This window comes from Antennarius striatus, chromosome 2 (assembly GCF_040054535.1).
Source record: "Antennarius striatus isolate MH-2024 chromosome 2, ASM4005453v1, whole genome shotgun sequence".
Taxonomy (NCBI): Eukaryota; Metazoa; Chordata; class Actinopteri; order Lophiiformes; family Antennariidae; genus Antennarius; species Antennarius striatus.
Genome location: NC_090777.1, coordinates 21,653,404 through 21,668,968, shown reverse-complemented (window position 1 = coordinate 21,668,968; position 15,565 = coordinate 21,653,404). Strand labels below are relative to the sequence as shown.

General features: G+C 43.2%; 2 protein-coding genes across 2 annotated transcripts; both read left to right on the top strand.

Annotated features, from left to right (window-relative positions):
- Positions 1–1,411: 1,411 nt before the first annotated feature.
- On the top strand, positions 1,412–8,629 carry LOC137608966 (calcium/calmodulin-dependent protein kinase type 1D-like). The gene is made up of 13 exons (XM_068335627.1): positions 1,412–1,571; positions 2,623–2,731; positions 4,704–4,829; positions 4,922–4,996; positions 5,084–5,222; positions 5,458–5,581; positions 5,875–5,950; positions 6,154–6,266; positions 6,356–6,434; positions 6,611–6,698; positions 6,924–7,273; positions 7,516–7,606; positions 7,871–8,629. Exons 2-12 carry the CDS (start codon positions 2,646–2,648, stop codon positions 7,571–7,573), a joined length of 1,314 nt encoding a protein of 437 aa, XP_068191728.1. The 5' UTR covers positions 1,412–1,571; positions 2,623–2,645; the 3' UTR covers positions 7,574–7,606; positions 7,871–8,629.
- A 3,389-nt stretch (positions 8,630–12,018) lies between these two features.
- taf8 (TAF8 RNA polymerase II, TATA box binding protein (TBP)-associated factor) lies at positions 12,019–15,538 on the top strand. The gene is made up of 8 exons (XM_068338146.1): positions 12,019–12,174; positions 12,832–12,991; positions 13,146–13,244; positions 13,326–13,388; positions 13,523–13,647; positions 13,895–14,042; positions 14,138–14,280; positions 15,147–15,538. Exons 1-8 carry the CDS (start codon positions 12,127–12,129, stop codon positions 15,285–15,287), a joined length of 927 nt encoding a protein of 308 aa, XP_068194247.1. The 5' UTR covers positions 12,019–12,126; the 3' UTR covers positions 15,288–15,538.
- The last annotated feature ends 27 nt before the right edge of the window (positions 15,539–15,565 follow it).

Sequence of the window (15,565 nt, the reverse complement as noted above, 5' to 3'; positions counted from 1 at the left end):
TGCAAATACAACCAGTCAAATACTCAAATTACACAGAATACGCACAAGGAAAATCAGGTGGGAGGGTTTAAGGGAGGTGTGACGTCATTTCAACTCATTTAAATAACACCAAGCAAATAATTAAAGCTGATGGTCCAGTGAGGTATCTGTGTCGTTTCTTTGGGCTATCCGTGTATTTGCTTTAAAACTCCTAGAATCATGCGTCTCCTTTGGGGTCAGGAGTTAATTTCTTTATGTAACCTGGATTGTGTGCGGGTAAATCTAGCACTTAATAATTAATCAATTTCGTAAATCCTTCTGTTTTTTGGACGCAATGAAGATGAGACGCCCTCTGTGACGTCATCTTCCCCATGGGCCCAGGTCAGGTTGCATAAGGTGTTGGACGTTTACCTGATCCCTTTAGTGTAATCCCAGTGATCCCGGTCCGGTCACAATGCATGTCAGGAGGTTTTTCTCCCCGTGGAGAATGAAAGGCCTTGTTTTACATCACTATAATGACATAATAGAGGAGGAATAATCCCACAGGTGGGATTAAAAACATCACATGGATCCTGTTGTTCCTCTTATCAACGGGTTGGTTGGTGACGTAAGGCAACACCAGCCAGGACCGGTGTCGGTGTTTCATCAATGGACACAGATGATAAGAAAGTATTAATTGTCAAATCATTCTGATGGAAAATCTTTTTTGATGTTTATAAATGGTCGAATTTTTCCTTCCTCCCAAGCATCCTGAACCGAACATCGGTTGAAACAGGACTGAAGGTGTTCAGGAGGCTGATTCTGTCCTCAGTGAGAAACGCCTGATCTCAAAGATGAGCCTCTTGAACCGGTATCCATGACAACAAGAAGGAAGCTGAAAAACCATCCGGACCGAAAGACGCAGCACTTACACCAATAACAGCATTTTTATTGGCCTGCGTAAACGTCTGCGCAGTTTAGTCATTTTGTGTGTGCATCAAACACAACCAGCTGCATGTGTCTGGTGGCCGCATGCATCTGAAGGTGAACGCAGCCCCTGATGCAGATGAATCCCATTACAGCTGATGCTCTAAATGTCAGATTTCTACGTTTATGTAAAATATAAAGTTATTATTAAGTGTGTGCTTCTTGGAGAGCTTGTTACAAATGGCTTAATATCTTTTGGGTTGCCAGGTTGGGACAAATTCTCCCATGACAGTGTTGAACCTCCCCAATTATGTTTTTTTTTGGGGGGTTTGTTTTTAAATTACGCTTCGTGCTTTCGCTGCAATAATCCAAAAATGTCAAATATGCATGGTCCTATTTTTCTGCAACTTTCTGTGGGTGATTTGTGTGATGTCATGTGAGAGAAACCACTGCTCGAAATCAGTTTTAGCTGCATTTTTACGCGTATTCCTTAGAGACAAACCTGTTGCTGCGCGGAGGGACGTGATTGTCAAGCAGAGCAGCATCAGTTAAATCCCAGCTCGCTGGGGGCCCTCCGGCCCCTCCCATCGGATCTCCGTGGATGTAAGGTCCCAGACAGATTAATCTGCGCAGAACCTTGGAGAGGAGAGTCAGAGCGGAGCACCTTTCAAGCGCAGAGTGTCTCGGTGAGTCTCATCCTGTCTGCTGGTCAGACAACATCTGAATAACGTGAATATGATGAAGACAATGATGATGTAAAATCCGGTTATGCTATGACGTGGAGCTGCTGCAGTGGCTCCTAAACATTTTGTGCGTAATTTGTGTAGTTGTGAGAGTTTGTGCATCATCATCGATCCTGATTCCGTTCATCGGATGTTAGATGTTTCTGTTAGATTCGTGCACAGCAGAGATCTGCGTGAGTCTCTGAGGGAATCTGGTTTGCCGCGGATGCCGCAGTCTTCTCTGCGGCTCTGCGGGACCAACGTCGGATCGCGATTTCTCATCCCGTCACCTAGTTGGTTGTTGGGTTTCTGTTCGTGTCTTTGTGCTGACAGGTGCTGAAGACTTGCTGCCTGATCAATCATGTAAAATAAATTACGCCACGCTTCTTTTTGGTTTTTGGGTTAAATTGCGCAGCGGCCGTTGCGCGTTCGGAGCTCATTTGGCGTGTGAGGTGTTGATCGAATCAGTGTGGTGACAGAAGAGGAACACAATCAGGGATTCATTCAAGAACTCATCGGGTCTGTTTTCTTATGTTCTCACGCAACATCAGTTTAAAGTACAACCCTTTACTTTTACATTTCCACCTGGGCTGAGGTCAAGTCTCCAGATCAGGAGTCTGTAATGCCTTATATAAAAGGAAACAGAGCAGGAACCAATCTGGGTGACCTGCTCATTTAAAGTGTTCCTAATCCTTCTCCCTGCCTTCAGTTTTATTGGACGTGAATTGTTTTTTTTTCTGCTGAAAAAATGTTTTGTATCACCGATTTATGACACAAAGTGCCGAATCAGGTGCAGAAAAGTAAGCGCAGTCGTTTATCTTCGGATTATTTCTCACCGGTCTGAATGAAGTGGTGAACCAGACACCGATGATACGGACGGATTACCGGGCTGACCCGACCCGTCTGAGCGCCAACCTTCACCCCTGCTTTGTCACGACTCCTGTATAATCCAGGAGGATTTATGGTGATGATGATGATGAAGGATTGACAGTAAACTGTTTACCTGCATGTGCAGCATCTCCGAAGAAGTCTGCAGACATGGGCCGACAGGAGGCCGACTATGTGTGGAAGAAGACCACCGAAAACATCCAGGAGGTGTTCGACATCATGGAAGAGCTTGGATCGTAAGTATACGTGCTAGAGATAAGTTTATAAATTCAAATTTAGTGACAAGAGAATTTAAAAAAAAAAGCCTTATTAAGGGATATTTAAATTTAAAATTTTAACAGACATATTTAAGATTCCCGCTGGGTTAGTTTCTAAAAATTCAAAGTTCCTCAACCAAACCTTCTGATCAAGAAGTCTTCTGCTGGGAATATTTTTCCGTTTCTATTAAATAGGTTTTTTTTGGTTTTTTTGTTTTTTTTGGAGGGGGGGGGGGGTAAATACGTGTGAGGTGATTCGGGTTGAGTTTGAGGACAGATGATCGGTTTGCTTTTGAGTGACGCCCGGCCTGTCTGGACGTCCTGATGAAGTCTGGTCCAATCAGCTGAGCCTTTCATTCACAAACTAAAAGCACAAAACGACCAGAAGGGACAGATCTGTTTACCTGCCTCACCTGGCTCAAGCCCCGCCCCCCTCCACAAAGCTTCGTGGAAATCGAGTCAGTAGCTTTCCCTAATCCAGTTGGCAAACAAATAAATCAATTAACCTCGCAACAAACAAGCATCCTTCATTCATATTTTATCTCGAACAAAAACAAAAAAAGTTATTTTAGGAAGATTAAGATGTGGTTTTAAGATGTGGTTTAGAATTTAGACAATTATTGAAAAAGAGGGAGTACGACCCCCCCCCCCCTCCAGGGGCCATTGATGTCCTCTGATGCCAGGGTCCCATTTGCAGCAATTACATTAATTTCCCCCCAGACTGTAAAACAATGACTCATCAGCTTCAGATGTGGAGGAGTTTTATTTTCATTTATTTCTTCATGTTGATTAAAAATATATATAAAAACAAAACGAATGAAATAAAAAAGCCTAAAAAGAGAAACCGGAGCGACCCGGATCGACCATTGTTTACATTCCCGTCATCTTTCCATCACAGGGTGAGGAGGTGAAGGTGGAAGGGATGGGACGTCCTCTAGAGAACCAAGTAGAACGTTCCCCATTGGGTCTCACACAGAGTAATCAGCATCCTCCTGGTCGCCAGGCAACTAGGACGGGGTCTCCTCAGCGATACATGTGACCTTGAATAACAGAAAGAACACACAGAATATTCATACAACACACGCACAGACACACAGACACACAGACACACAGACACACACACACACACACACACACACACACACACACACACACACACACACACACACACACACACACACACACACACACATACACTTGACCGTGATGTTCTGTGGTTGATTGATAATTTCTCTTGAGGGCCCCAAAGAGCTTCAAGGAGAAATGATGTGAGAGGAACCACATAAGTCCTGCACGTGAAGCGTGTGCCTCTCTGGGGGTGGGAGTGGGGGGGTGACAGGCCTGCAAGATCTCAATACCAAACAACAACACCATTTATCATTGTGTTGTTAAGTGTGCGGCACTACTTCAGGGTCATTGTTTTCCAAATGGAGGCCGAGGCACCCCTGACCCTTGGGGGTGCCTATCCCAGCCCTTGACCCTCTTTTGTGACCCAACCTGCACCCCCCCCCCCTCTGCAGGAACTTGTTGTTCCCTGTTGCTCAGTTTGACCTTTGCATCCTGAGTCCTCAGACGGTACTGTTTTCCGTTGCGTCAGGGATAAAGGTCCTAATCCAACAGGTAGAACAAGTGTTCCTAGACCTGGCTGAAGATAGCCCGGTCACAAAGCCCCATAACAAGCCTCTGGCATGCCAATCTTTAAGCCACAGAGATTTTTAACTGGCTTTAATTGAATCCCTTGATGTATCTATTTCTGCCCGGTGTTTATTTCAGTTGCTGTGTTGTCCCCGAGGTAGAGGAGGGATAAATATGATGACGCTTGAATGGCTAAAAACAAAAAATAAAACCTTCCTGGAAAGCTTCCCTGAAATGAACTCAAACTATCCGTCTGGAGGTATGATGTAATTTTCCAGTCTTCATTACTAATGTGTCATCACGTCTTCATCACCAGGGGTGCGTTCTCAGAGGTCTACATGGTGAAGGAGAAGAAGACGGGAAAGTTGTTCGCTATGAAATGTGTGAAGAAGAAACAGAAAAGAGACCTCAACCTGGAGAACGAAATTGCTGTGCTGAGGAGGTCAGTTTGTGGATTTCATTTAATTTCTTCTTGTGAAAAACATCCAAATTTATCTGTGGGATTATTTTAAAGGAACCTTTTCATTGTAACAGAATCAAACACGAGAACGTGGTGGGGATGGAAGATTTCTACGAAAGTCGGACTCATTACTATCTGGTCATGGAGCTGTGAGTTTTTCACTCTTAATGTTATTATATTTTTAAATTAAACATGATTTCAGTTCACACTTTGATTGTGGGGATGTACTACTCTAGTGTTTCAGGGGGTGAGCTCTTCGACCGCATCCTGGACCGGGGAGTCTACTCAGAGAAGGATGCCAGTGGCGTGATCAAGCAGGTGCTGCAGGCTGTTAGCTACCTGCACCAGAACGGGGTCGTTCATCGTGATCTGAAGGTATGGATGCTACAAGACAACATCAAATCGTGGTCAAATGCGCTGGATTGTTTCATTTTCTGCATAGAGTGTTTGAATATTTAGCCAGGCTACATGCAAAGTTGCTGTTTGTAGTTTTTCTATATCATACTAAGCTAACAAGCTCATGTTTGATGCATCGTCAATGATCCACTTTCCAACAGCTGATCTTTAATCAACTGCAAAACATTCCTTGATCTCCTGTCTTTGTGTGCAGCCAGAAAACATCCTGTACTACAGCCAGGATGAGAACTCCAAGATCATGATCAGTGACTTTGGTCTGTCCAAGATGGTGGACCAAGACATCATGTCAACAGCTTGTGGCACCCCAGGATATGTCGGTAAGGAATGCCTCAAACCAGGAGATGGTCTAGACCGGAAAAGATAGTCACCTCAGACTGATCGTAGTTATTGACTGACCGTTCTACACAAATACTATGGGACAGATTTTCTTGAACTTTGGTGTAAGGTCAGGCATCTAGCTGGGAAGTTGCATGAAACTTTATCAGAGATGTTGGGGATGAGAATAGGTGGTTTTTGGGAGCAGGAAGTTGAAAAGCTATTTTGCATTGTCAAAAGTGCAAAAACATGAAGTCATTGCTGGAATAGCTCAAACGTCTTTTCATCCTTTCAGCTCCTGAGGTTTTGGCACAGAAGCCTTACAGCAAGGCGGTAGACTGCTGGTCCATCGGAGTCATCACCTACATCCTGTGAGTATAACGTCACAATGGGAAAACTGGGATGTAGGGAAGAATGCGAGTTAGTCCAGATTTCCTTAGAGGAGTGCTTGGATTAGAGACCTGACACAGTTACCTACATACAGAATGAGGCTGGAGCGATTGAGCACAGCACCACCTAGTGGACATGTAGAACACCTCCATAATGCCCCAGTAATGAAAGGTTTGTCTTGCAGACTCTGTGGATATCCCCCTTTTTATGAAGAGAGTGAAACAAGGCTATTCTCCAAGATCATGAAGGCGCAGTACGAGTTTGACTCACCCTTCTGGGATGACATTTCTGAATCAGGTAATTAATCGTAGCTTGTTGAGTTGACTTTATTTCCCTATTAAAGCTCAGTATCAGCTTTCTGAAGTGTGTCGTCCTTTCGTTTACAGCTAAAGATTTCATTCGGAACATGATGCAGAAGAATCCCAGCATGCGCTACTCTCCTGACATTGCACTTAGACATCCCTGGTGAGTCACAATCCTCTAAAGGTTAACTTGTCCCACCTTTTGGCTTTTAAGTTAATTTTATGAGATTTTAATTAGCTTCAATTTCCTGAAGTGTTCGTCACTGATGTTCACCTGTTACAAGTCTTGGACGACCCTCTATCTTGAAATAAATGTAAGCTTCGTTTCCTGCTTTCCAGGATTATTGGAAAGACGGCTCGGAGCCAAGACATCTACTATTCTGTCAGCATCCAGATCCAAAAGAACTTTGCCAAGTCCAAGTGGAAGGTGAGTCTTCAGTGACGTCTTGATGTTGATGTGATCTCATTAACAACCTGCTGTTTATAGTGGATTAATGTAACCCACTGAAATCCTTCCTGATTAATGATTTAAATACTGAATAAGATATTGTGCAGAATAAGATATTCTGTATTTAAGACTTCTGGTTTAGTCAAATAAAACATAAAATGTGAAGTCATTCATGTGCATTTCAAATCCATCTTTTGTTCACAGCAAGCCTACAATGCTGCCGTGGCCATCAACCACATGAAGAAACTGAAGCTAGCCCATTCAGAGCAGGTTCTGAGGCAGACCAGCATTCCAGACATAAAGGTGATCGATGTGTCCTCCCCACCAAAGACCCACAAGCAACTTGGTGCAGACAAACTTGACCACAAAGGGGCAGAGACAGGTGGGAAACCACATGGCACCAATCACATGACCCTGCCAACAAGCAACGTGGAATCCAAGAGCCATTACCATTCGCTGAAGGCCACTCAGAGTGACTGTGGATCGCACCACCCACCCACTATAGCTGAGCAGGGCAAGCACGTCTACCACTCAGAGCCTGCCAACCTCAATGGGTTTGTACAATCCATCCACATGCCACATGCCAAAAAAACAGAAAATCCATTTCATTTCATTTCATTTCACATTATACATGAATTACTAAATGAATAAACATTGCATTCATCCTGTTTTTCACACTACAGCTGATATAAGATATGATATAAGATTATTTTCTGTTGCTCTGAAATTACGTGATTAATTGAAAATAAAAAATTTTCTCGAGTCTGATATTAAATGCTTTTTCTTGTTGTTCCAGGTATGGTAAAAACCGTCATGGCAAACCATTGCAGACTGGAGTTTGCTCAGTCATGTGAAGCCTGCATGAAGTTTGCCTGGAAACAAACTTGGTAGGTTCAATAAAGTATAATTAAACCAATACATGATCAACTTTAAAGATTTCAAACTGTTAGAAATATCCTAAAAAACCAGACATTCCCCCTCCACTCCACAAGGTGGTAGAAGCTCTTCCTGTCTGTCATTGCCTCCAATTACAGCAATTTCAACGTCTCTATTTAGCATTTACAAATAGTTTATTAACAGTTGTTTAGGAGAATGCTGGAATTCTTTAGGATGTCTCACCCGGGGTGTTTCTATGACCTCTCTCTCTGCAGGTCGGCGTTGTGCTGACTCATCATTCGGCTGTTTTGTGTCGGAGAACGAGGTCGATCCTCATGCCGTCAGTGGGACGTGTAATTCTGCAAAGAGTGCCTGATGAAGCTTCCCCACACACACGCACACGCACACACACACACACACACACACACACACACACACACACACACACACACACACACACACACACACACACACACACACACACACACACACACACACACACACACACACACACACACACACACCACAAACTGAAATGCACTTTAACTGGTTCACACAGAGTAGGTGAAAGTCCAGACAGTGTTCGGGGGTTGTCTCTGTTTGACCTCTGGGTTCACAAAGGTCATTTAAATCCTCCTGGTTTAATGGATCACAGAGTGTTTCATTCATTTATTTTATTCTGGGCTGCTGTTTAAGAAAATACTATTTACACAAAAATATGAAAACCTGCATGCTGAAGCCAAAATGTATAATGTCTGCAAAACTCCTCTCTTATTTTTACGACCTTTATTGTGTTAATTGCTTCTTTTTTTGTTTTATTAAAATCTTAATGTATTTTGTTTTATAAAAAAACAGTAAAGATTTTTAAAAAAAAGAAAAAAATGTAAGTTCAAACCATTAACGATGTTAAAAACCACCACTATTAATGTGTCATAACACATCTTGCTAGAAACAGTCCTTTAAATCTGCTTTGTGTTGATGTTTGGACAAATGTTTGCTCTTTGTATCGTAACGGATCATTCCTGAATAAACTTGTACACACTCTGCATGCTTTTATTTGTTCATTTATTTATTTTTCTCTCTGCCTGAATTGTGAAGTACAATAGAGAAATGGTCATTTATAATCAAATCAAGATATCAAGTTTTTTCTTTCCTTTTTCTAAACTAAAGAAATTATAATTTAAAAAAATATAAGACACAATCTCCTTATCAATTTGTAAATGTTCAACTAAAAAAATAATATTAAAATATTTTTTTCATCCTTACACTGTGACTCGACGGGTCCCGGCTAATTAAAGCTAACCTTTAAACCAATTACCAGCTGTTCTTTTTCAAAAGATTAACGGTACATTAGCTCTCTGAGCGCAGCCGAGGTTAGCAGGAGTTATTGCCGTACAGTAAACCTGCAGAGTTCCACAATGCACACGCAACGTGTTGGGAGCATCTCCCTGCCTTATGCCTGGAGTCTGATGGGAAAGGTGCCAGCAACCCCTGTGACTCACAAAAGTGGAGGAAGTGCTAAAGAAAATGAATTAAGTGAATAAACTTGCAGAAACCAAACATCTTCTTGCAACCAGATAAATAGATCAGGATTATCAGAATAAATCTGAATCCACTGCTGAAAACCTATATCAGTTATTTGAAACATATGTTGGTGCAATCAATTTGGGGCAAAGGTCTCCAAACAGCTGGAACATTTTTGGCAAACTTAAATGCCCAGCCTCCTCATTAAGCTTCTCAAAGATACACAACTGACCCTGTAATCATAGGGATAATATAGGATGTAATAACACTATCATGGTATTGAGGAACTCAGATTTGACTCCGTCTGAGAGGAAGTTCACCAGGAGTTTTATGTCTGCTCTAGGAGTTCATCAGGATTATCAAAATGAGCTGCACCTGCAGTAATACCACCAGCAGGGGGCACTAGGCTCCTGTGGACTTGAGCTCAATCACAGTTGAAGAGCAGCAGTACAGTCACACATGAAGTCTATTGTTAATGGTAAAGATGAATGGTATGGTTTGGATATGTGTCGGTTTGTGATTAGGTTCTGTATTGTCCTAGCAGCCATCTGACCCATCATGACAGCCTAACATGCATCGAGCCCTGATGATACAAAGCTCAAAATCATTTTGCAACTCACTTGCTTCACTCACTTCCTGAGTGAGGGATGAGGTCAAAGGGGCAGATAGTTCACGGCAAACACACACGTCTTAATCCCTGTAACCTCTGTCTTGCCACAAGCTCCATGATCACTGCGTGATTTACAGACTTGAACCATATCTGTTCATCAGGAACATTTGTTCCATGGGGCTGTGTGTACCTCTACAGTTATCAAGCTATGCATTCAGCCAATAAATGGGACTGACTTAGCAGAGTTGAATATACACTGATTAGATGCTGGTCAAGTTCTGACAAGGATCAATGTTTACAGTGTTAAGCCACCTATAATGAGCCAATCACTCCTGTTTGTCAGCGTCCACCAACGTGTTTGAATATTTAAACGATTTGTCCTTATTCTTCAGTCGGGACAGCGGAGCCCATGTGATGTCACATGACTTTTCACCTACCTGCTTCTCAAACAAGCTCTAATCTCCATAAAAGCATTTGCACTAGACTCATGAATATTCACACTGCTGCTGCCCGGCTCCACTTGTGTGTTTGAGGATCTGCCTCTGTGGAATACTGACATGCTGAAAAAGTGAGAATTTTCGCGGAATGTATATAGTTAAAGATTGATTTGAAAACAGAACATTTGGGTACAATTTCCCCTTTTTTAACAGATAAAACACACCATGGAAACCATTGGTGAGATCATCCTATTCGCTAAGGAAGTGCTGAACCAGCGGCCCAGATGGACCATCCTGATACTCTGCATACTATGCTCCATTCTGGCAATGCTCGGGGTGGTGGGTGGATTTGTGGAAACCATTCTCCAGTCATTTGTAGAGCAGGAGACCACTGAGGGCACACAAGCAGAGATGATCATGGAGCAGGAGGAAGAGTTGAAATCAAACACTGATGAAGATGAGCACCCACTGACTGCTGGGATAGAAGCTCAGCAAACCGTTTACATGCTTCCTAAAGGAACAATCTGTGGACTTCAGACTTGAAATGTTGGTTATCGCGTCGAAATATCTGTATTGTATTTCAGATTTGTTTGTTTGTATGTGACTGGGAAATGTGCAGACACACTGAAAAATGGAATATCTGGCCGATGGACAACATGTGCATGTGACAAAAGGTTTGCCACTAACTTATTTGAGTCATCTCTTGTATTCTCTGCTGCTTATTCAAAACCATAATTCACATTATGCGGCTCGTATCTACTTTTGTAGAGTAGAGTAGAGTATAACTTCATTTATCCCTTAAGGAGGTTCCATCAGGGAAATTCATTTCTCCGTCGCACACAGCACAGTAAGTACATAAAACACAGAAAAAGCACACAGAAAGCACCAGCACAGAAAGTAGTACAACACCAAATACAAAGATTAATAAATAACCTATCAAGAATATATAAATAAAAAATCATAAGTAGGCATAGAAATAAAAAATAAACAGCCCTGGTTAAGTATGGGTATAGTAAATTGTCTATAGTGTTTGTATTGTTTTTGCTGTATTGTTTCTGTCATCCCTCAGCTCTCATGTGCACTCTCTTCTTCTTCATCTCCCCCAGAGAGGAGTTCAGCAGTTTAATGGCACGGAGTTCTTAAGTCTGTTTGTCCTGCATGTTGGGAGGCGCAGCCTCTGGCTGGTCAGGCTTCTCAGGTTGTTGGTAACGGTGTGCAGAGGGTGGCTGACATTGTCCTTGATGTCCAGCAGTCCAAGGTTCTCTTCTCTGCCACCGTTGCCAGAGGGTCCAGCTTCATCCCGACCACCGAGCTGGCCTGCTTGATCAGCTTCTCCAGCCTGGAGAGATCCGCCTTGGTCACACTCCCTCACCAACACACCACAGTGAACGACAGGACGCTGGCGACCACAGACTGTGCTTCGTGCAGATGTTGAATGCCCTCAGCCTCTACAGAAAGTACATCCTGCTCTGTGCTTTCTTGTACAGCTGCCTCGTGTTGCTGGTCCAGTCCAGCTTGTTGTCCAGCCACAGCCAAAGATATTTATAGGTCTGCACAATCTCCACCTCCTCCGTTCCTATCAGAACTGGTCTAGGTTGGGGTCTGTCCCTCCTGAAGTCAATGACCAGCTCTTTAGTTTTGGTGGTGTTGTGTTTTATTTGATGTCATTATACAACATTTTATATATTTTTATGAGAATCGATGAAGTACACTGGATTTCTAAAGACTGACATGTGGAAAGCACAGGGCGTGTAATTCTATTTTCACCACTAGATGGCGATAACAAACATCAATTTGTGAGCACCCCCATCCGTTCGACCGACGGAAGTGACGACATAAAATCAGACCGTGTTTACTAGCAGTGGCTAAATGATCGGCGCACGAATAGAGTCGTTTTTTGTTTGTACATTTTGAGTTAAAATAGTTTAATACAGCGAGCTGATCACCCGGGGAATTAAACATGGCGGATCCTGCGGTGGCTTCAGGAGGAGCGCTGAGTGCAGGAGGAGTAAGAGAAGCTTTTAGTAACGTCATTTAACGAGCACCGAGCAGCATGTAGCCGAGATGTTTAGCCAGCGGACCTGTCTGTAGGAGCTGGCAGAACTACAAAGAAGTACGGATCGCTCCTGCTGGACCTCCTTGAGGAGTGTTGGGGTTACCTCACCGTTTAGTTAATCTCTGAATGCTAACGACTTTCTAGACAAACACCAGTATAATCTAGTGTTTTTAGGCTACCTTCTCATTTCATGGCTATGTTTCTGTATAGCTGTTCTAATAAATATCGGTGTTGTCAATAATAAAAGATGTTCGATCCGGGCTAACTTTAGCGTCCATTCTTAACTTCACACGTTGTTGGTGTGAACATGCATTTCTGTCAGCTTTTCTGTTTTCTAATCATTTATTTTCTCCCATATTGCACCGGCTCTGTTTATCTGATGTGTCTGATTTGTAATATTTCATTGAGGCGGATTAAAAAGACTCACCACTGTGCATATTTTCAACTTCCAAGAATGAGTCAAGTGTGATCGAACCTCCCAGCTGAGAACACTGCTCAGTTGGGACAAAAATCTCCTCAAATAGGGTTCATTTTTCATAATCTGAAAAAAAGAGGAAGGATCCTAACCAGAAAGTTTTTGACAGTCTCTGATGTAACGTGTGTTTCCAGCGTGGCAGTAGTAGCAAAGCAGCTTCCAGCCCTGCAGAGAACTACTACCTGGCCCGGCGGCGAACGCTGCAGGTTGTTGTCAGTGCCCTCCTGACGGAGAGCGGCTTCGACAGCGCAGAGAAGGCAGCAGTGGAGACACTAACCGAGATGATGCAAAGCTGTGAGTATGAATAAAGTCAATCCTTCATCCAGTCCGGAGATGGCCAAAGTCATTCCCATTTCCATGTTTTTTGATGTTTGAAACGTCAAACTTCTATTTTCTTAACTTCTATTTCTTTAATTTCTTAGTCATGTTTCTCTGCTTTGTTTTCCAGTTATAACTGAAATAGGACGGTGTGCTAAAGCGTACTGTGAACACACGGCCAGGAGTGTCCCAACCCTGTCGGATACAGTCATCACACTCGTTGAGATGGGTGAGTACAGGACGACACGAGTGTAGGAATACAGCGTGTCAAACACAGAGGATACCGATCACTGTGTTTGTATCACTGCAGGTTTCAATGCCGACACCCTCCCCGTGTACGCCAAGAGATCACAGAGGATGGTTATAACTGCTCGTAAGTCGCCTCTCTCCTCTCCACTGTTAGCACCACACATTTGTCTGATTAAAAGTTCCTTTTGTTGATTCTGATATGGAAACTAAATCACCTGTATGTGGTGGCTATGGACTTTTACATTGCCTGTATTTCAGCTCCAGTGACAAACCCCCCTGTGACCCCAAGAGCACTGTCAGCTGGACAGAAGCGTACGCATCCAACTTACATCCCCTGCCATTTCCCAGAATTCCCTGACCCGCACACGTACATCAAAACGCCTGTGAGTCACAGCAGTTGTCAGTCAAATAATGTGATTTTATGTTATTACATTTGGTAGTTATTTAAATGGTGATAAAAGAAAGTAATGAAATATAAACTTTGATTGTTTCTTCAGTGATTGTTTGGACTGCACTGGAACCATCCGATCAATCAAACCTGGAATAACGTTGATCCTTTATTATTAACATGGAGACGCACTTAATTGTTAACACTGTGTGTGTGACGGTTGCTGTTTGTTCTGCATTCAGACGTTCAGAGAGCCGGTGTCCGACTACCAGGTGGTCAGAGAGAAGGCTGCCAGTCAGAGGAGAGACGTGGAGCGAGCGCTCACACGCTTCATGGCCAAAACCGGAGAAACTCAGAGCCTCTTTAAAGACGACATCACTGCCTTCCCCTGTGGGTCATTCTGTCATCTGGTCTGATGTCGATTAGCGTGATGTTTGGGTGGATATGATTGTGTTATAGTCGCCTTGTCGTTTTTTAAATCTCAGTGATCGCAGCGCGACCAAGCTCCATCCCATATCTCAGCGCCCTACTGCCATCCGAGCTGGAGTTACAGACCCTTGAGGAGACGGACTCATCCGAGCAGGATGACCAGACAGACGGCGAGAACGCAGCAGGAAACATCATCACTGTGAGTGTTCCGGCTTATTCTGAAACATTTCTCCCCTCGCTTCCTGATTTTTTTCCCGTGTGTTATTACTGTTTTGCTGTCATTCCTCACATTTTTTAAGTAATTCCCTCATTATGTGGTGAATATTTTTTGTAAAATGAGAAACTCATGCAAATCAGTAGATTTTATAGAGTTGTCTTTCCCTTTTTAATTCTGTGTATCACCTTGACGCCACCAATTTCATTCGTGTCTGAGTGGTTGTGTTATTGCAGAGCAGAGCAGAAGACACCACTGCCCGATCTGAGTGGTGTGATAATAGCATTTCACAGCGAGGGTCGAGTATTAGTTAGGAGAGTTGCCTCATGACATGGGTTGGAGGAGGTGTGCTTGATCATGTGACTGCTGTGCATAGAATAGTTTTCACTGGAACCAGCAGGATGTAGGGAGAACTTCCAGGACATGCTGGGATCCAAATCCCTGACATTAAACCCTACGTAACGGAGCGTTTGTAACTCTGGAGCATTATCTGCATCCAAACTGAGATGTGCCTCAATGTCAAATTGAGCTTCAATTTGAGAAACTTGGTAATTTGACAGTAGAAACATCTGTCTAAAGTTAGAAAACAAACCAAAAAAAAACCCTGTTCCATGAAGCTAGCTGGGAAATACTGCATCTTATTCACTTGATCTAGACTAAAGCAGAAGCTTAACACAGGAGTTATGAATGCTGTAATTCTTTTCTTTAATAATGAGTTTAGAGATGCTTCTTTACAGTAAGGCAGGCTAATGGTTTCCCTCTATGCTAAGATAATTCCTGCTGGCTGTTGATTGGATGTGTTTGAGATGCTCACTTCCATTTTTTTTTTTTTTCATCTCTCCTTCATTCAGGATGACCCAGGAGCCGACAAAGAGAACCCCATCCTCGCCCCCAGCGGCGTCGTTCCCTCTGCGAAAGCTAATGAGGACAGCATGATCGACAATCCGTACCTCCGGCCGGTCAAGAAACCCAAAGTGAGGAGGAAGAAATAAGTCGGGCCCAGCCTGAAGCAGTAGACTTGTTTGTTTGGTGCTGCCAGCGGTCCTCCACGGAGGAGCGCCGGCGGTGGAACCCTGGGACCAGCGGCGACCCCACCCCCACCCCCTGGATACTGGGAGCTGCACTGCTGTTGACTTTTTGTATCTTTGTGTTAACTTTCATTCATGTTCAGCAGGCGTTCACTCTGTAAGTAACATCATTCAATGTAAAACAGTCATTTTGTGAATAAAGAAATCTAAGTTTCTTTTTTTTTTTACATTCATAAATATCC